At 39.1% G+C, this 20,202-nt stretch overlaps 1 protein-coding gene across 4 annotated transcripts in view; it reads left to right on the top strand.

Moving 5' to 3' along the window:
- The window catches only part of RAD54L2 (RAD54 like 2), a 77,036-nt gene that overhangs the window by 52,576 nt on the left and 4,258 nt on the right, over positions 1-20,202 (top strand). For 2 of the 4 annotated variants that reach the window (XR_005553709.1, XM_039319475.1), the window contains exons 5-21: positions 185-414; positions 574-756; positions 983-1,116; positions 1,696-1,892; positions 2,673-3,015; positions 3,540-3,717; positions 4,374-4,625; positions 6,093-6,211; positions 7,241-7,359; positions 7,939-8,038; positions 8,611-8,816; positions 9,173-9,348; positions 10,795-10,991; positions 11,597-11,793; positions 12,531-12,620; positions 15,524-15,616; positions 17,809-18,249. Coding sequence is in view for 3 of the 4 variants with exons in the window: in XM_039319475.1 (XP_039175409.1) it covers positions 185-414; positions 574-756; positions 983-1,116; positions 1,696-1,892; positions 2,673-3,015; positions 3,540-3,717; positions 4,374-4,625; positions 6,093-6,211; positions 7,241-7,359; positions 7,939-8,038; positions 8,611-8,816; positions 9,173-9,348; positions 10,795-10,991; positions 11,597-11,793; positions 12,531-12,620; positions 15,524-15,616; positions 17,809-18,249 (3,255 nt within the window). In the remaining variant the exon portion in view is untranslated. Of the gene's footprint in view, positions 1-184; positions 415-573; positions 757-982; positions 1,117-1,695; positions 1,893-2,672; positions 3,016-3,539; positions 3,718-4,373; positions 4,626-6,092; positions 6,212-7,240; positions 7,360-7,938; positions 8,039-8,610; positions 8,817-9,172; positions 9,349-10,794; positions 10,992-11,596; positions 11,794-12,530; positions 12,621-15,523; positions 15,617-17,808; positions 20,003-20,202 lie in introns of those variants that run through there. The other 2 variants (XM_039319456.1, XM_039319466.1) reach the window with 1 other exon arrangement.

Raw genomic sequence — 20,202 nt, 5'->3', positions numbered from 1 at the left:
ACAAAGTGTTTAGTAACTCAGTACTAATCAGAATCAGCCAATATGATTACTTTCATATTTTCATTATTATTATTTACCCTTTTCCAGTTTTTACTAGATGAAGATAGAGGGTCATAAGTCACCTTATATATTTGACTATAAAATATAATGATATGCTAATCCTCTACATCTGGTTGTGTTGCAGAAGTGATAGAATTAAGTTCAGGAGAAGATGAAGCCCTCCATATTGTAGACAGCAGTGATTCTGGCAATGAAGGGGATGATGATACTGAAGAGAGCAGTGGTGCCCACGTGAATGATGCTCTAAACCAGTTAGATGCTTCAGGGCAAGTAATTGTTAACATCAACCATCCACCAAACGAAGAAGACATTTATCTGGCTCCTCAGCTTGCCCGAGCAGTAAAGCCTCACCAGGTATTGAAATTTCTGCTGCAGAACTGAACATAATTGTCACCAAATTCTCTTCTAGACACTTTACTATGACATGTCATTGATTTACAAATTAGGTCCATAACCACTAATTTGATAGTACTCATCCATAATCTCTTTGACACTATTTGTTACTTTTTCTAGATCGGTGGTATTCGTTTCCTATATGATAATTTGGTGGAATCCCTGGAGAGATTTAAAACCAGCAGTGGGTTTGGCTGTATCTTAGCTCATAGCATGGGGCTGGGCAAGACTGTGCAAGTCATCTCCTTTTTGGATGTACTTTTCCGTCATATTGAAGCAAAGACTGTCCTGGCAATTGTACCTGTAAGTAGGCTGTGCAAAACTCTTTACTTGAGTGTGCTTAGGTGGATAAAGGACCTTTCAAATACTTAGCAAGTTTTGATGTTCTTCAACTTCTGTATTTGCCTCTTTAAATTTTCCTATCCATGAAGTATTTGTGTAATATTTTTTTCAGTGTTTTAAGATATTTGTAGAATGAAATATATAATTAATGGATCCCATTTCTTCTTTCTTGCCATTTTCCTTACAGGTAAATACTCTTCAGAACTGGTTAGCAGAGTTCAACATGTGGCTTCCAGCACCAGAAGCCCTTCCTGCTGACTATGACCCAAAAGAGATCCAGCCTCGCAGTTTTAAAGTCCACATTTTGAATGATGAACACAAGTAAGGAGAATTAATTCTATTTTGGAGATGTTATTTATAATTGCTGCGGTTGGAGCATTTTGCGCCCTGTTTATGGATATTGGAAAGTTCTCTTGGTAATTTCTATAGATTTATTTATGACAACATCTGATTGATTTCAGTGTAGCAATAAGTATAATTGCCAAAATAAGTAGGATATCATCCATTAAATTGCCATGTCAACTTGCTCACATTCCGAGTCTTACAATACTGTCCTCTTTTATTTTCTTACAAAATATAAAAAAGACAATAACCTTCCCAGATGAATTACGCATATAGGAAGAATATTATGCTCACAGTGGAAAACAGTGAGCACCATTTTGCATTTAAAATGTAAGCGGAAGCCGGTGACATTGTTTGAGTGCAAATACTTTAGGCTCACTGAGAGTCTAAGGTTAGTGACAGCCACAGTTAATAGCAGGATTTGTCCTATCTGTTGTATTTTGAACTAACTTGACTTTCCAAATAGACTTTGACTATACATGCATGCATATAGAGTTAAATTCTCCTTTTTCACAAAGACTGTCCCATTTGTATTTTGTCTACCTGTTGTTTTTTCAGGACCACTGCAGCACGTGCCAAAGTGGTAACTGACTGGGTGACAGATGGTGGTGTGCTGTTGATGGGCTATGAGATGTACCGCCTACTTTCATTGAAGAAATCCTTTGCTATGGGCAGGAAAAAGAAAAGCAAAAAGCAAACTGGCCCTGTCATTATTGATGTGGATGAAGAAGATCGTCAGCAGGAGCTCTTAAAAGGTGAGAACCCACAAACCTCCTTTTACGTATATCTTTCACTCCCATTTAAATGATACAATTCTTAGACAACTATTTTTATTAGCATTTGGACGTGAACAGACAGACATTCTGAAATCAGAAACCACTAAGTCAGGGGTCTCCAAACTTGGCAACTTTAAGACTGATGGACTTCAGCTCCAGGAATTCCCTTGCCAGCATGGCTGCAATCCACCAGTCTTAAAGTTGCCAAGTTTGGAGAATCCTGTACTAAGGAATATATTTCCTGTTTCAACAGAAAAGTTATATTCTAGTTTGTACGAATTCTTTAATTAATTTATAATTCCTTTATTAACATAAAATGCTTAGAAGCAGAGTTTCTCTGAACTCTTCTGCTGCATGCTTCTTTACTGTAATGCAACTTTTTGTGGAAAGATTTTGTGTTAATGTTGCCCCAGTTCTCACTGCTTTTCACTGATTTGCTGCTTTTTTAAAAAAGCAAACTTCCATAGCAAACACGTATTCTGGTTTCACTTGCCACTGCATTCAGTGAAGGATGTCATTGGGAATTTTAAATGATACTTATCTAGCCTAAGACAGGGAAGTGATCAGTGTCTTTCTGTTATCAGTGTTGTCTTGAAAACTGAAGCGGAGATTTCTGAAATCCAGTAATAATTTCTGAGCAGCTCATTTTCCTTTCTCCAAACTCCTTATTGGATTTAGCACAATTCTTAATAATTATGCCACTTCAGTTAAGGCTAGGGTAGAATAGATTCCTTTGGAGACATTTTCTTTTCCTTTCAGGAATTGAGAAAGCTTTATCCCGGCCTGGACCAGATGTGGTCATTTGTGATGAGGGACACCGGATAAAGAATTGTCATGCAAGCACCTCTCAGGCTTTGAAAAGCATCAGATCTCGGCGAAGGGTAGTTCTGACTGGCTATCCACTGCAGAACAATTTAATTGAATATTGGTGTATGGTAGACTTTGTACGCCCCGACTTTCTTGGTACCCGGCAGGAATTCAGTAATATGTTTGAGCGCCCTATCCTGAACGGACAGTGTATTGACAGCACCTCCCATGATGTTCGTCTAATGCGGTATCGCAGTCATGTCCTGCATAGCCTGTTGGAAGGCTTTGTACAAAGGTGAGGCCATTTGCCACATTCACAGTCCTTCAGTCTTTGGAAGAAGTATTTAAATAATGAGTGGATGGGAAGTGTTTGGTTCATCAGGTGGACGGATTAGATTTTAGGCCATCATTAGCAGTACCCTTTTGGTGCATGTGCCATTAAATCTAGTTTCATAATAACAGGTTGCGTTGGTAAATATTTGGGCATATGAAAATAACTCACGAGGGCTTGATAGTATAAATGCTTGAAGTATGTACATTAAATGTAATTTCATCATAGATTATAATACGTGGAAGTAAATATTCAGTTGCGAGATTACACTTGGTTACAGACTAAACACTAAGATTTTGCAATAATCTGCTGTGGAAAATTAATCTCCACATATAAAGTGCTGATCACACTTGTTCTTTTACATTTATTAATAACCATACCGAAATTGAGGTGTCTGGTGTGCTTACTCCTTTCCATTCCTACTAGAGGGACGGAGAGCAGACTTTGAGGAACTTCTTTCCTAATGTTCTTTTCTCTTGTTTCTATAGACGAGGGCACAATGTGCTGAAGGTTCAGCTTCCCTCTAAGGAAGAACATGTTATCTTAGTGCGTTTGTCCAAAATCCAGCGTGCTCTTTATACTGAGTTCATGAACAGGTTTCGTGAAGCAGGCAACAGCGGCTGGCTGGGACTGAACCCACTTAAAGCCTTCTGTGTTTGTTGTAAGGTGTGTTTTTAATAAAAAGGGAGCAGTATTTTGTGTAGGTTTTATGAAAATATAACAGTTAGGATGATATTAGTATTATCTAGAGGCCACTTTTCATTCCACATCTTAAATGCTGTGTCTAATTTTTTCAAACAATATGGGGATAATGCCGAACACAACCATCTTTTAAGTCTCCTTCCTATAAGAAGTTCTAAACATTCTGTGAATACTAGTTACCAGTGATACAAAGCTTTGGATTGCAATTTGGCTTGGGGTATTTTGATTAGTGTGCTTTGACTACCTGGACACTGCAGTATTAATGAAATGAAAAGATTATCTGCATTTTTAATCATAATAATTTTGCAAATTAAACTTTTCCAACTCGTAGGTTTTTCTTACATAAAGCCTTACTGTGTTTCCTCAGCCCTTATATATTTATTTGAAAGACTGGCCACACACCTCTTCGTTGCTTTTGCTACAAGAGACTAATTTGGCTGTCCCTCTGAAATTTGGTAAACTTACTGCTGTTCATGCTCCCCCTGTTCAGTGAGGCAATTATCACCGTAGGTAAAGAAAATAGTCACCAGTTTCATGAATGAAAAACTCCTAGAAGTAATAACAAATAATAATCTAAGTATTTGATAATAATTGCTAAGTAATTTGCCATCCTCTCTCAGATATGGAATCACCCTGATGTGCTATATGAAGCATTGCAAAAAGAAAATTTGGCAAATGAACAGGATCTTGACGTGGATGACCTGGGCACAGCTAGTACCAATTCACGCTGCCATTCACAAGGCATAAAAGTGAAAACAGAGAGCAATGCTCTGCCATCTACCATTGGGGAGGCTACCAATAGCAAATATATTCAGGGCATTGGCTTCAATCCATTTCAGGAAAGAGCCAATCAAGTTGTAACATATGAATGGGTGAGTACCAAAATCAAAACTCTTGATGTTTTTGACTCTCTCCTCCTTTTGCTTTAAACATGGTGATGTTGAAGCAGTATCTTACATCTACCTGTGCACAAATGTACCGTATATGCCGGCGTATTAGGCGACCCGGCGTATAAGATGACCCCCGTCTTTATCACCGAGCCGCATTCCTAGAACGTCGTCTTATATGCCGGAAACTACCAGTATTTCCGGCGTATAAGATGACTCGGCATATAAGACGACCCCCGTCTTTGGCGCCGAGTTTAGCACTTCCGGAAGTCGTCTTATATGCCAGCATATACGGTATTACATTCATGCTATGTATGGCCTCATTTCTCATAGAGAATAGCTTAAAGGTCATTGTTATGTATGCAATAGTTCTGTGTAATATTTTTCTTACCTTTGGCTGCTCCTTTCCTTTTTGTGAAGAATCTCGTGCCTTTCCATCCTACTCATTGCAGCTTCAAATGATATAGCACCATTTACCGCTATTATTATTCTATAGCAATTCTCTGATCATTCTTATATTATTTGGAGACCTTTTTATCTGTGCTCTTGTAGAATGTAGATGGTATTTGATTTGCTTGTAGGATTGTCTAACTAGAACGAGGATATGTGCTATATCCCAGCAGCTTAGGTATGGTGAAGGAAGCTAAGAACATTGAGGTTCTGGGATGCTGAAAACTTTACAAATCCTTTTGCATGCATACGTCCTAAAAGGTGATCTGTTCTCCACCCAAGTCCTAAAACTGGATAAAGAGAACCCAGTTAAATAACTAAGTCAAAACCATTATACTTTTTCATAGAATTGGTTTCCTATGCTGGAATGCAAGTCCTTGCTTTTTGCCAAATGTTAATGCTTTTCATTCAAGACCAAAAGTACTTATATATTTATGCAGAAATTTTAAAAATTCAAAAAAGGCTCACAAACCTTTAAGTATCATTGTAATTTAGAAACAGTATAACAGAATAACAGAGTTAGAAGGGACATTCTAGGTCATCTAGTCCAATCCCTTGCTCAAGCAGGAGACCCTATACCATTGCAGACAGATGGTTGTCTAGTCTCTTCTTAAAAACTTCCAGTAATGGAGCACCCACAGATTTTGAAGGCAGGCCGATCCACTGATTAATTGTTCTAACTGTCAGGAAATTTCTGCTTCTTTTTAAGTTAGTTCTCTCCTTGATTAGTGTCCATCAGTATATGAGAAGGCTTAAAGTGTTTTTAAATCAAATCCTAGTGTAATTATGGTATTTAGGAGGATAATAAAGAAATTGTCAAGGGATATGTTCTATGAGAAATGGTTTTTTGCCTATTTTTTGGAAGGATTTACCATTATTTTGCTTATGAATGAATTTGTTTCTGATTATGTTTGTAAGGACATACAAGATAGTAGGGAAATCTTGAGTTATAAATTGAATTGTGATATAGCAAGTGTCACTATGTTCTTCTTTTACCTGCAGGCTAAAGATATCCTTTGCGATTACCAGACAGGAGTCTTACAAAATTCACCTAAGATGGTGCTGTTGTTTCATATAGTCGACGAAAGTGTGAAACTTGGAGATAAAATACTGGTGTTCAGGTAAAAGGCTATGGGAAAACATTTAAAATATATTGTAAAGCAGTGTGAATAAATATTATTAATTCCAACTGAACTATTCATTAAAATGTTACCTCATGGACAGAGAATTTTCATTATATTTCTGCTAACTATTAATAAACCCCTTGTTGATTTCCTACATGTTTAAGATTGTCCTTAAAAGATGCTTAAAAATAGCAGTGGGTTCAGCCTACTGGAGAACACCTAGCAAAGAGCACTGTGTTACTCCTATCTTTAAAAGATTTGCTGTGGTTGCATTTGATTTTGAGACATTTTTCAACACGGTTTTCTAAATTGTGAAAGATTTGGATGCAATTTAATGTTGCTTCCATTTGTTTCCATGATCTTATAAGGTTCTTGACATCTGAGATACAGTTGGTTTTGACTGTAGAACATCGTCAACTCAAAAAAGGGTGCTTGAACTCTTACTTCACTTTGTGTAAAATGATGGTATTCGGTTAAGTAGCTAAGTCAGTCAACTAAAATTTGGGATTAAAGGTTCAGATATGTTTTATGTTTCTGATGGCTAGCTTTCATGCTGTTGATTTTATTGTAGGCCACTTTTTATGATACTATAAAAAATTTGTGGCATACGGCAACCTGAACCTACTTTTTTGTGGGAGAAATTTCGAACTGTAGAAAAAGTTTAGAAAAAGAACTAGAAAAAAAGGAAAAAAAAAACCTTCTAGAATTTTATATCTATCTGTATAGCTCCATTCTTGGGTTTCTTCAGTTGATAATATGGAAACTATTCTGCCTGCCATCATTATTTTATGAATATATTAATAATTAATTGGCCCTCTTCTCTCAATTTGAAATAGTTGCTCTATTCCTATTCCTCCATTGGGTCAGGAATATGACGGTGAGGATGGATTAACTTACATGGAATATAATATTATATATAAAATTGACTGACAGTGTGAACAGAGTCTAGACTTTGCTGCTTAAGCTGTACTGTCAAGCATTTATGGTTTTTTTTGTCAGTCTGAAAGAAACTCTTATTTTTTATAGCCAAAGCCTTTCTACATTGTCTGTCATTGAAGATTTCTTAGCAAAAAGGCCAGTGCCTTCTCCCCCAGGCTTGGATGCACAAGGAATCCATAACTGGGTCCGAAATGTGAATTATTATAGTAAGTATAGCATGTTCTTCAATCTCTAGAGATTTTGCTGCTGGGCAGATCTTAAAACATACTAAAAAAATCTGATGGCATCTTTTCAAACTAATAAATTTAATGAAAAGATATAAACTTTTGTGAAAGACAGCTCACTTCACCAGATGCATGGAATGACATACTCTGTGCTCTGACCTAGCTTCTGAAAACCTATTTTATTTTATTTTATTTTATTTATTTATTTATTTATTTATTTATTTATTTATTTATTTATTTATTTATTTATTTTGAGAAAGTGCTATCAGAGGCCTTCCGATTTTTGGCTACCATACATTACCTCTCCTCCAATATTGAAAAATACTACCTTCCTTACATTTTTTTCATGATAGACGTGATCATGCATGTGGTCGTATTTATATGATTGCATGCAAGATTTTGAATAATGTTTTAGTTAGAAGTAGCTTTAAATGGATTTTGCCCTTTTCGTGTATCACATTAGTCTTTTCAAACAATTATAATTTTTTGTTCTCTACTTAGTTTTACTTTGATAGAAATTTATGCAGAAATTTTTGTAATAATCTAATTCTTCTCACATAGGATTGGATGGAAGTACTTCTGCCTCAGAAAGAGAACGATTGATTAACCAGTTCAATGATCCTAGCAACACTTCTATTTCTCTTTTCCTTCTTTCAACAAGGTAAGTTTGAGTAAGGATAGAGACATAAAATTGACTATGAAGAATAGTACATAGTGTTTATCCTGAAAAAGGGTCGAATCTACTTCATTTAAAGAGCATTTAGAATTCCACATGGATTTAGTTGGTTTTTTCCGATATCTGTTGTCTTCAAATTCTCCAAAGCGCCTGAAGGCAGGACAAGAAGCAACGGATGGAAACTAACCAAAGGGAGAAGCAACCTAGAACTAAGGAAAAACTTCCTGACAGTTAAAACAATTAATCAGTGGAACAACCTGCCTCCAGAAGCTGTGAATGCTCCAGCACTGGAAGTTTTTAAGAAGAGACTGGACGGCCATTTGTCTAAAATGGTATAGGGTTTCTTGCTTGAGCAGGGGGTTGGACTAGATGACCTCCAAGGTCCCTTCAAACTTTATTATTATTGTTATTGTTGTTATTATTATTAAATCCTAACATTAATTTATATAAAACTTTGAACAAAGCAGTAAATCCCAATTAATATTTGATTTATAAGTGCAGTATACCAGGCAACTTTTCAGGCCCAGGAAAATAACAATTCATTTTTTTTCCCCCAGAGCTGGGTGTTTAGGTGTGAACCTTATTGGTGCAAACAGAGTGATAGTATTTGATGCTTCTTGGAATCCATGCCATGATGCACAGGCAGTATGTCGGGTATATCGCTATGGACAGAAGAAGCCTTGCCACATCTACCGACTAGTTTCTGATTTCACTTTGGAAAAGAAAATTTATGACCGTCAGATCTCCAAACAAGGGATGTCAGGTACATCGTGCCTTGCCTTAGGCAGATCTTACCATGCAGTACACAGATTTCTTTGGTCTCTGATTTCCAGCTCTCCCCATCTTTACCCCACCCACCCCTTTTAAAGGTGCAATGATTCACTAATATCACAGGTTAAGGCAATGTTTCTCAACCTTGACAATTTTAAGGCATGTGGACTTCAACTCCCAGAATTCCACAGCCAGCATTGCTGGCTGTGGAATTCTGGGAGTTGAAGTCCACATGGGTTAAAATTGTCAAGGTTGAGAAACACTGGGTTAAGGGAATGTTATCGGAGATACAGATAAAGCAGGAACCGCAGTACTTCCTCTTTGGTGATCAATGTGTATTTTCTTTAGATCGTGTTGTGGATGATTTGAATCCAGTGTTGAACTTTACCAGGAGGGAGGTGGAAAACTTGCTGCACTTCGTGGAAGAGGAAGCTGAGCCTGCCCAGCCTTCAGTTAACCCCAGTAAGAGCAAGGAATCTGTTTTACAGCTGGCCTGTCTCAAGTACCCTCACCTCATCACCAAGGTTAGGAAGGAGAGAAAAATCCCGACATCCGTGCTATTTTAATAAGTTGGCGGTAAAAAATTACATCTAATAAAGTATATTAAGAATGCATGGTGCCTGCAAGAAATTAAAGTCAAGAAAATTTGTCTCATCGAATTACCTACGTCTGTCCCTTATTGTTTTATTATAAAATGCTTCTGATTATCAGATGCAATATATTCAAGGGATAGGGTAAATGAGATGCTTTTGTATGTCAAGGAAAGCCCAGAGTTAATATAGTGGTCACAGATTTCATCATAGGTGGGATTCAACAGTGTTACTTCATTGGTAAATACCATTTCTGCATTGCAACATTTTTTTTTAGTTTTATCTCACTTTATGACTACCACATTTGTTTCAAAGAGTTGGAGGATTCTCCAGATCAGATCTGAAGGGCGTGGAGAGAAGTGGTGGTGGTAATTCAGGGCGTGGAGAGAAGTGGTGGTGGTAATTCAGGGTGGGGTGGGGAGATAGAAAGTATTATGCAGGTAAAATCTACTTCTTTAATATTGGCTGTAGTCTGGCATAAGGACTGACCTAGTTTTTTGGGGGTTTTTTTTGCAATCTTACTGTTTGATTATCTGCCTGGATAATAAAAATGGCTCTAGATCAGGGTTCCTCAAAATGGTCAGTATCAACTACCAAAAGTCAATGGGACAATCCATTCTTGTTTTTGTTGTTACCATTTATGCTACTATTAGTTAAAATAATGTTTATTAAATTATTATAACGTTTGGGGGTCAAACAATGTGAAACGTTCACGAAAGGGCTGATGAGCTAAAGTGTTTGGGGGTTCCTACTGTAGATGAAGGCTTGACTTTTCTCCAGAGGCACTGAGGCCAGGATATGAATGGAGATCTGGTTTTTGTGGACATCCCTGCTGGCTGGGACTTGGCAACTTCCTGCTCGCTTCTCCATTGATATTGGTTGTGGGAAGTCAGCAGGAATTTGCTTTGCCTAACTTGGTTAACATCTGCAACTAGGATTACAGGGATTGCTATCGCTGAGCAATGCCGATGTGCCTTATAACTGCATTTCTTGGCAGTGGAAATTTCAGTCCCATTTGCTATAATGAATTGAGGACTATCTTTATATTTAATAAATTAAAAAAATACACTGATGCAGGAGAAGGTTCCTTCCCATTCCTACATAAGATTAAACATTTGTGGCATAACTCTAAATGCGTATTTCTAAGAGTTTTGAAAGATAAGAGCAACCTCATGCTCCTGATATTATCAAGGGGGATTAAATGTTAATTATATGAAATAATATTAAAATAGTCCTAATTGTTTCATTAGATCATTTGGAGGATTATTTGGTTGTTCAGGGGAGGGGGGGGGATTGTTGTTCGACTTCTTGCTGTTTTGTGATACTTTCAGTAAACCAGTGTGCTTCAGATGCAACCTCCTTATGCTTTAATCACCACAGGAGCCTTTCCAGCATGAATCACTATTAATTGATCGTAAAGAGCACAAGCTCACCAAGGCAGAGAAAAAAGCTGCAAAAAAGAGCTATGAGGAAGAAAAGCGTGCATCTATCCCTTATACCCGTCCTTCCTATGCTCAGTATTACCCAGTCACTGACCAGAATCTGACAAGTATTCCTGCCTTCAGTCAAAGGAATTGGTGGGTGCCTTGTTCTTTCCATGAAGCTAAACAGGAGTAGCAAAATTTATCTCCTACTTCCCCCCTCTTGGCAGTGTTTTCCTGGTCTCCAGAACGTAGGTGAAACAAAGGAAGGTATTGTCGTCTTGGTAGCCGTGAACAGTTGAAGCTGATGTAGAAAATGAGTCGATATTTAGAGTGCATTGAGCAGGATCTTATTGCGATGGGGAAACCAATATTTAATCTTGCTAATAGCACATATAAGCCACAGCACACGGGCTTAGTAGTTCGCACTTCTCACCTAGGATATTAGGTATGTTTTTTAAATGCATTATTATTGATTTCTTGACCCAATGTGGGAGAAAATGAAAGCATTTCTGTTTAGTATATCACTTATTAAAGATTTTCCTTAGGTGATTGCATATGGAGAAATTAATATGTGATTGACAGCTCATAGTCCTTTTAGTGTACTTATTCCCTTCTTGTGGAAGATCTAGGAAGAGTTATTTAGGTAGAAGCAGAATGACCATCAGGAGAGTGATGGAGTGGAAGGTCTTGCTTGTGAAAAGAGGCTGTTGAGTTCTTTCAAATTCTGTAATCCCGTTGACTTATTCCTTGCGTTGTAGGCGACCAAGCCTCAAAGGTGAGGACAGGCCAGTGGCAAGCGTGCGTCCTGTTCAGTCCACCCCTATTCCGATGATGCCTCGTCATGTCCCCTTAGGCAGTATGGGAGCAGCTTCGATTTCCAATCCTGCTATTAACTTCCCCATCAATTACCTGCAACGGGCTGGGGTTCTCGTGCAGAAGATTGTCACCACAACAGGTCAGTTGCTTTGGCAATTACACTTTCTTAGGAAATGAGATTTCACCAAAAGCGAATAGAGAATTTTTTTTCCAAGAACACATTGAGGTTAGTTCGCTGATAACAGAATCTTATGTTGACCCTTCGTTGCTATGAATTAAATAGGACAGTAACACATTACTAAGGCTCAGGACCCAGTCTTAACATAGGTTTAAAACAAGACTTAATTGCCATTACTTTAATTCATTCTACATGTTTATCTTCCTGATATTTGCCCTAGGGGAAATAGAGAATATTCGTCCCTTCTAAAAGAGAAAACATTGGCAAAAACATTTGGTCGTACAGACATAACATGCCTAATGAAAATTCTGCACTCTACCCAGCTGCTAAATGTGTTGACGGCTTATTCATTTTTGTACATGCGTTTTTCTTTTAATTTTACAAAAACACAAAGTACTTGAAAAGATGAAGGAGAGTGGTTGAAATGTCATTCCTGCATCCTCCTTTGTTAACTCGTCGTTTTCTTGAACTAACTGTTAAAAATAGAGTATTATCCATTAATATAATTTTTTTACTAGATTTTTCTCTCCTGCTATACATTTAAAACATATAAATACATAATGGTTTTGTGTTTTATATAATACCCAGCCAAATACTAAATATTTGGAAGATGTTATTTTATTTATTTATTTATTTTTAACAATCCACTTTGAAGCCTCATGCAGTGATTCATATACCTATTATTTTATCCATTTTAGATATAGTGATTCCAGGTACGAACACTTCCACAGATGTGCAGGCAAGAATCAGCGCTGGTGAAAGCATACATATTATCCGTGGGACTAAAGGTAATTGAGATAGTTTTCTATTACAGATTTTAGCTTGTAAAGTGGGGTGAGGGTGGACTTTATTTTTTCTTTTTCTTCTATATTTCTTCTCTACTCTATCATTTCTTGTTCAAAAAGTGAAATGCCATTGGGAAAATCTCTATACAATAAAGAAGTTCCACATGGTTTTCTACCTCAAATTAACATTTTAACAATTTAACAAATTTCCCCGAGAGGGACCTCGGAGTCCTAGTAGACAATCACTTAAATATGAGCCAGCAGTGTGCTGCAGCTGCCAAAAAGGCCAACACAGTGCTAGGCTGCATTAACAGAGGGATAGAATCAAGATCACGTGAAGTATTAATACCACTCTTTAATGCCTTGGTAAGGCCACACTTGGAATACTGCATCCAGTTTTGGTCACCACGATGTAAAAAAGATGTTGAGACTCTCGAAAGAGTACAGAGAAGAGCAACAAAGATGATTAGGGGACTGGAGGCTAAAACATATAAGGAACGGTTGCGAGAATTGGGTATGTCTAGTTTAACGAAGAGAAGGACAAGGGGGGACATGATAGCAGTATTCCAATCTCTCAGGGGCTGCCATAAAGAAGAGGGAATTAAGCTATTTTCCAAAGCACCTGAAGGCAGGACAAGAAGCAACGGGTGGAAACTCATCAAGGAGAGAAGCAACCTAGAACTAAGGAGAAACTTCCTGACAGTGAGAACAATTAATCAGGGGAACAGCTTGCCTCCAGAAGCAGTAAATGCTCCACCACTGGAAGTTTTTAAGAAGAGACTGGACAGCCATTTGTCCGAAATGGTGTAGGGTTTCCTGCCCGAGCAGGGGGTTGGACTAGATGACCTCCAAGGTCCCTTCCAACTTTATTACTATTATTATTATAACATATTTTGATCGATCGATTTTCTTAGTTCAGATGGACCACATTCAGGATTAGTTTTCGATCATACATCTGTTCATTATTGACCTGTTTTAATATAGACCAATGTGGTAGTAGTTTGAAATTACAGTAGCGATTGTAATTAGCCATCTCGTGTTTTTATAAAGATATTTTGAAGATAGAATTAAGTTTACCAAGATAGTTGAAGGAGCTTTTGTCCTTTCCAAGTAAGGAATTCTGCACATTGTTGTTTTGTGATCTGCAAGTGACAGAGTACATTTCATTTTTTGCCAGAAATCTTTATTTTAGTAGTTCTGCTTTCACCTTCTCAGTACTAACATAGCCAGATATTGGATGCTACTTATTGTGCAGGCTGTTTTTTAAAATCCCCTTTTCTTTAAAGATCATTGGCCTTTCAAAAATATAGAATTTGAACAAATGGTCAATTACAAGAGGCAGCAGGAGAGCTGATTGTAAATTGTTCATAGGCCTAGTTATTTGGCTGCTCTGCAAAGAACCTTTCTTTCACCTCTTACAGGCAGTCCTCACTTAACGACCACAACGGTCTGTCATTAAGTGATGCAATTGCTAAGTGAAATAACACGTGATCACAACAGATTTAGGTCACTTTTCATTCAGTTGTTAACCAAGTCATCACAGGTTAAGCAAGACATCACAGGACCAGGGCTTGTGATGTTACTGCCAGGTTCTCCATTAACTTTGTTTATTGGAAACTGGTTATGAAGTGTGCAAATGGCAGTCACATGCTGCAATCATTATAAATGCAAAGTCTGCTTGTAAAGTTATTTTTTCAACATCATCATAACTTTGGTTGCAAAACGTGATATTTGTTAAATGAGGTCTACCTGTATTTTGTACGATGCACCAAGATTATTAGTGAATGAATTTGTATTGTTGAATGCATTTTATAACTCCATACAAAATGGAGTTGTAAAACCAATAACCTCATTAGGGGGAATTAGACAACCCATGACCACTTGGATTATCATTTCAGAGATATTTCCTTACCTGGTTTCTCTATGTCTTCAACAATAGCAATCCTTCTAAAGTGCTGCCTTCACTCGAAAAGATTTGGGGAGATATTCAGAGATGTGTCTGCCTTGAAAATAGCCCATGTTGAACTGTAGGACACAGCCAAACATCAGGAGTTGACCACATGGAATTTATCCCATTTTGTATTATGTTTTAAAATATTGTTTAATATTTTTAATATCATAAAATGTTTTATAAAATTTACCAAATTTCAATTCCATGGGAGTCACGGGTCAATGATTTTGGATTCGTTTTGTAAGTTAGCCCATTTGACATCCCCTGGTTCAAAAATTATTGCCCTACAATACATCACCCAGTTAAAGGTTAACACACAGAGAAACAGGAGACTAGTGCTGGACTCTATTCTCAGGGAAGTTCTGACTCTCCAGGATGTGGAGAAGCTGGATCTCCAGAGACATCCTGGAGATTGAGAAGTTCCCTGATGGGCTCCAGCACAAGCCGGAAAGCTTGGAAGAACAAATCTCTGGTGCCGGTGACCAACTCAGAATGGATCCTGCAGACATGGTTCAACATCTGTATTCCCAGTTCTATGCTTATATGTCCCTGTGTAACCAATACAGCCTTTCTTCGTTGCTGCTAGATTCTGCACCCCAATTAATTAAATTCTTCTTACATATTCTTTGAATAAGAAAATGTAATGGGGAGCTAGCATGTTACAATGCAGAGCACAAGTCACAAGCATAATTAATACTTCCAATAATGCCCCTAGTCTCCTTATAGTCTCCAGAGACATTCCTAGAAAATAACATGATGAGCGGCTGGAGGCATGTCCATCTAGCCAGTAGACAGACAAATGTCAAATAAATTGTAACAGAGAAACCTAGAAGCCCGTTGTTGTTGTGAATTATAATAGCTGTCTTATTATACCTGTAAAATGCTCTATTGACACCTCCCCCCACCCAAAATTCAGGTACTCTAGCTTAACTGCTATGATCCATCTCTCCCCCAGGAACATACATCCGGACCAGTGATGGGCGGATCTTTGCTATCCGAACTACTGGAAAGCCAAAGGGCAATGAAGATCATCGCATGGTTGCTTCAGGTGAACACCATTTTATTTTGAAAGCTTTCAAAGAGATTATATATATTCAAAACTATTTTTCTAACAACAGTAATAAAATGTAGACATTAGAAGGATGGACATGAAAAGAAAATTCATTCAGTTAGAAAAGTGAAAATTACATTAGAATCACGCTGAAATAAATAAAAATTAATAAACATTTAGCATTTTAATTAATGTTAAAACAGAAAAGAGAAAGACCTGACAATGTGTTTGCAAGGTGGGTATTCTGTTATGACTTTTATACTTTGCTAAGGGTTATCAATTTAATGCATTTTGGAACTCTTTTTAACACCCAGTTAAATTATCTATGCCAGAGTTATTCCGTTCATACCAAGGAAATAAGAAACGTGGTTTTCGTGGTTTTAATTTCAGTTTTGTTTTACCAAAAACTAAGAAAATATCTTTGGATCAGCTTTTCGTTGTAATAAAAATAAATTTTCTGTAAAGTGGTGCACTTTACCATATATATGGTAAAATAATGGCCATACAGTATATCTCCTGGAACAAAATCTCTAGAAGTTAAATAAACCGGACTTAAGTATATTTCTTTCGCACATTATTTAAGATTCTCAGTTTTTAATTTATAGACTTTTAATGTCATTAATTATCACAGACATTGAATACATTTTGAACTCACATAATACATTTCTACCATGCTTCATAACTTTTTAAATATAGTATCTCTATGTAGACTTTTTACCCAGATCTTAATTTCTCTTAAGAATTAGCTTTTTCTTTTCAAATACGTGACAGCCTGGAACTGATGTCAAAAAGAAAATTGATCTGTATATTCCTCTGTCAAAAATCTTGTACAACAAAAGTAAGCAGGAGAGTTTGTAAAACCCATGCCAAAATCAGCCCTTTAAATTGAGTGGGGAAATGAAAAGACAAATAGTGAAAAAGATGCAACATTGGAGCAATATTCTTCCATTTTTGTCACTAGAATACAGCTAATTGCAAATAATACAAGCATTTACAGATACGTTTTCTAAGATCTAGTGCTTGCATGGACAATGCTAGAAGCAGAGAGTTTGGAACAAGATTGATCTGTTACAGTGAGAAGGTGCAGGTATACCTTACCCATCCTACCCCCCTCTGAAATACAAATTTCCAGCCTGTTAAATTGTGTTGAGGGAAAAAGCTTTAAGCCTGAATTTTGAATCCTTCCTTTCTCCCTTTTCTTGGAAATTGCTAAGTTTCTTCATTAAGAGCTTTTCTGGTTCTTGCAGTGAAACCAGCTTACCAAGAGCTATGTCCTAGAGCACTGGTTCTCAACCTGTGGGTCGGGACCCCATTTGGGGTCGAACGACCATTTCACGAGGGTCACCAAACAACGCAGTTCGCCATTTTTTTCCCCTTTTCCTTAGCTGTGCTACTCCCTTTTATTCTGTTGGCTTTTGAAAGCCAATATAATAGACTCTCTTGAATAGAGTCTAATTCTGTTGGCTTTCAAAAGCCAATAGGAATTGTCCAGGCTGTCTCTGCCCTGCTGAGCCCGCCAAAAGCCCCAGTCTGCAAACGGTGCTGCACCAGTTGAGTAGTCCTCGACTTACGACCGGTTGAGTAGTCCTCGACTTACGACCGGTTGGGGGGGGGTCGTGGCATTAAAAAGGTTGAGAACCACTGTCCTAGAATCTCTGGCTGTAAGCTTTTAGTTTGAGTATCACTTAAGAAAAAGTCTGAGTTCATTCAGGTTATACAGCTCAGAAGGATATTGTAATACATAGTGTTGAAAGATGGATTGGTTCAACCACCGTTCAGGGTGCTGTAAACCTTTCTTAGACCCTACTGCCCATAATAATTTAGATTCCCCATCTGCTACTGAAATGAGTCACTGAAAACAAAGTAGCCTACTGCCTCATTAATCAGGACGTTTTTTTTTCCTACTACCTCTTTTGAATCTTTAGTGCAGTGGTTCTCAACCTTTCTAATGCCGCGACCCCATAATACAGTTTCCCATGTTGTGGTGACCCCCAACCACTTATACATCACCGGGTACCAGGGGCGTGGCCAAAGAAAAGGGGGAAAAAATGGCGGACAGCCTTGTTTGGCGACCCCCGTGAAATGGTCATTCGACCCCAAATGGGGTCCCGACCCACAGGTTGAGAACCACTGCTTTAGTGCCATTTCTGGTTACTTTTTTACATGTTGTTATTCTCTGCTTTACATAGGGTCCCAGGGTCCATCGGTTGAATCCACAAGCAATGGCAGACACAATGCCTCATCCCCCAAACTTCCCAACACAGAGGAGCTCACTCGGCCTATTTCGCCAGACAGTCCGGAAATCATCAGTGAACTGCAGCAATACGCAGAGGCGGCAGCTGCCCGTGAGTCCAAACACAATTCTCCCACCACCAACACTACACCTGGATATCCCACTCGGAAAGACAATGCACCCCATGCAACAGCTCGTGGAACTGAGCAGCGAGTAGGGACCCACGGTTTGGCTTCTTCATCAGCCTTGCCAGCCACTAGTCAACACGCTGACAGCCACTCAGCGCTGGACTTACGAGGGAACAAGCGTAAGTCAAGCTCACCATCCGGTCCAGATGAGCAAGCCCATCACCAGCAGAAGAAACGCTCACTGCCAACAACGGGTCAACCATATGAAAGTGGGTACCCTGTGTCTGGTGGGTTCACCATGCCCTCTGTCCCTTTAAACCACAACTTAACCCATCCATTTGCTCCCCAAGCAGGCAACTCATTGTACATGGGCACAGGCTCCTCCTATTACCAGCTGCCTAGCTTGCTATCAGATCCTCATCTGATGTTCCCTGTGACTACTGACCCTCTGCTGACAGCGGGCACTGCTAGTTCTTCTGCTGCTACCTCAGCCACCGCCAGCGTCCCCTCTTTCATGTTAAACCCCTCCATGACGGGGGTGCTCTCCAACTATTCGCTGCCCTTCTCACAGTCACTCCTCTCTGAGCCCAGGATGTTTGCTCCTTTTCCAACCCCTGTCTTATCCAGCAGCCTTCCCAGGAGCATGGCGTCTGCCTACCCTGGCTTCATGTCACCTCACACGGGATATCCAGCGGGGGGCCTCCTTCGGTCTCAGGTGCCTCCATTTGACACCCGTGAGGTCTCTGAGGTGGGCTGCAGCTCCAACGAGGATGAGGACAAAGATGATGATGTAATAGAAATCACAGGGAAGTAATGGGCCTAGTCACTTCTTATAGATTGCATCTTTGGTCGGGAGGCAAAAATTCCTTGCTGGACCTTTCTGAGGTCAGGATTTTATATCTAGAACACAGCAGAAGTGGAGGAGGAGGAGATTGGAAAGGAAATGGCATGTTTAATTGTCAAAGATCTGCTTTGTATGGGAACTGAATTGAATGGACGCCCCTCCCCCAGGAGTGGGGAGAAACAAGAGTTGGGCAAGGGAAGTATCACTGCAAACCACAGGAGTGCCTCCTTGACTTTCCCTCCCATGCTGTCTGTGTTGTCCAAAAGGAAGACTTGCCATTAATATTTCAGTGCCCCTTTGTTAGACTGGAGACATTGGGCTGATATTTTTTTTTCTTTTCTTTTTTTCTTTCTTTTCTTTCTTTTTTTTTTTTTTTTTTGGTGTCTGTGGAATAACACTCATACACAAACGGCCTTATCTGAGAAAGTTCCATTGTCCCATGATCAAAAAAGCAGGAGATTTTGTACCCTAAGAAACCCCCCCCCCAGAATGAATCGCATTCTTAAGGGAGGGAGGGAGGTGGGAAAGGAAGGAGCAGGCAACGTGTCACATCTGGGGGAAGGGAAGGGGGGGGCAGGGTCTGTGTGAAAATGAATTTTTCATCTTTCTGAATGTTCAAGGCAAATTAGCCCAGTGCCCTTCACCCAGGCCCTTGTGGAGTGGTGGCCGGAGATGGAGAGATGGGGTGCAGATATGGACTGTCCTACCACCTTCTCTAAGAGGTGCATTTGAAGACGGGGAGGGGAGGGCCATTGTGGGTCAGTTTCTTCTGGTTTCTTCAGCACCATTGGGTTAGGACTTGTGTCAGTCGTTTAGTGAGCTAGTGCTTGGTGGAGACATTTTAAGGCTTTTCCCAATTCCCCCTCCAGCTTTTGTTAGTAATTACTCTCCTGCTGCGCCTCCTCCCCCTTTGAAGCGATGATGAGCCTAAAGGTCTGGCAAAAGAAACAAGCTGTCAGATTTCTGTTGACCAGAATGAAGGGGACCTCCTGCTAAAGGGGTTTGCTGGAGCTCCTTGTACCTCTGCTGCCAGGGTTTGTATTGACACTGACTGGGTGATCTCCCTCCTCCAGAGAACTGTTGTGTTACTAATTTATTTCATGAAAGTGAAGTATTTATTGGGGAAGTATTTCCCACTTCTTCCTGGCTAAAAGCAGTTAGGTTGTTTATAGTCTGGCCTGTTTGAGAAAGAAATAAAGTGACAAGTAGATTGCTTGACCAATTCAGGGGTGTTTTATAGGGCCGAGGCAGAATTACCCGCACCCCTGTGCTTCATTGGAGAAACTGGGGAGATTGGGGGCTGGGGCATTGTTTGGCTGGAGCTTTGTTTGGTCTCTAGCTTTTTCCCTTACAGTGGGCAACAGTGAGGTTGATGTTA

The sequence above is a fragment of the Crotalus tigris genome, unplaced genomic scaffold (assembly GCF_016545835.1).
Source record: "Crotalus tigris isolate CLP2741 ecotype Arizona unplaced genomic scaffold, ASM1654583v1 scf7180000017601.7605149639:7615979, whole genome shotgun sequence".
NCBI classification, from domain to species: Eukaryota; Metazoa; Chordata; class Lepidosauria; order Squamata; family Viperidae; genus Crotalus; species Crotalus tigris.
Note: the sequence above shows the minus strand (reverse complement) of the source record. Positions and strands in the feature narration are given on the sequence as shown.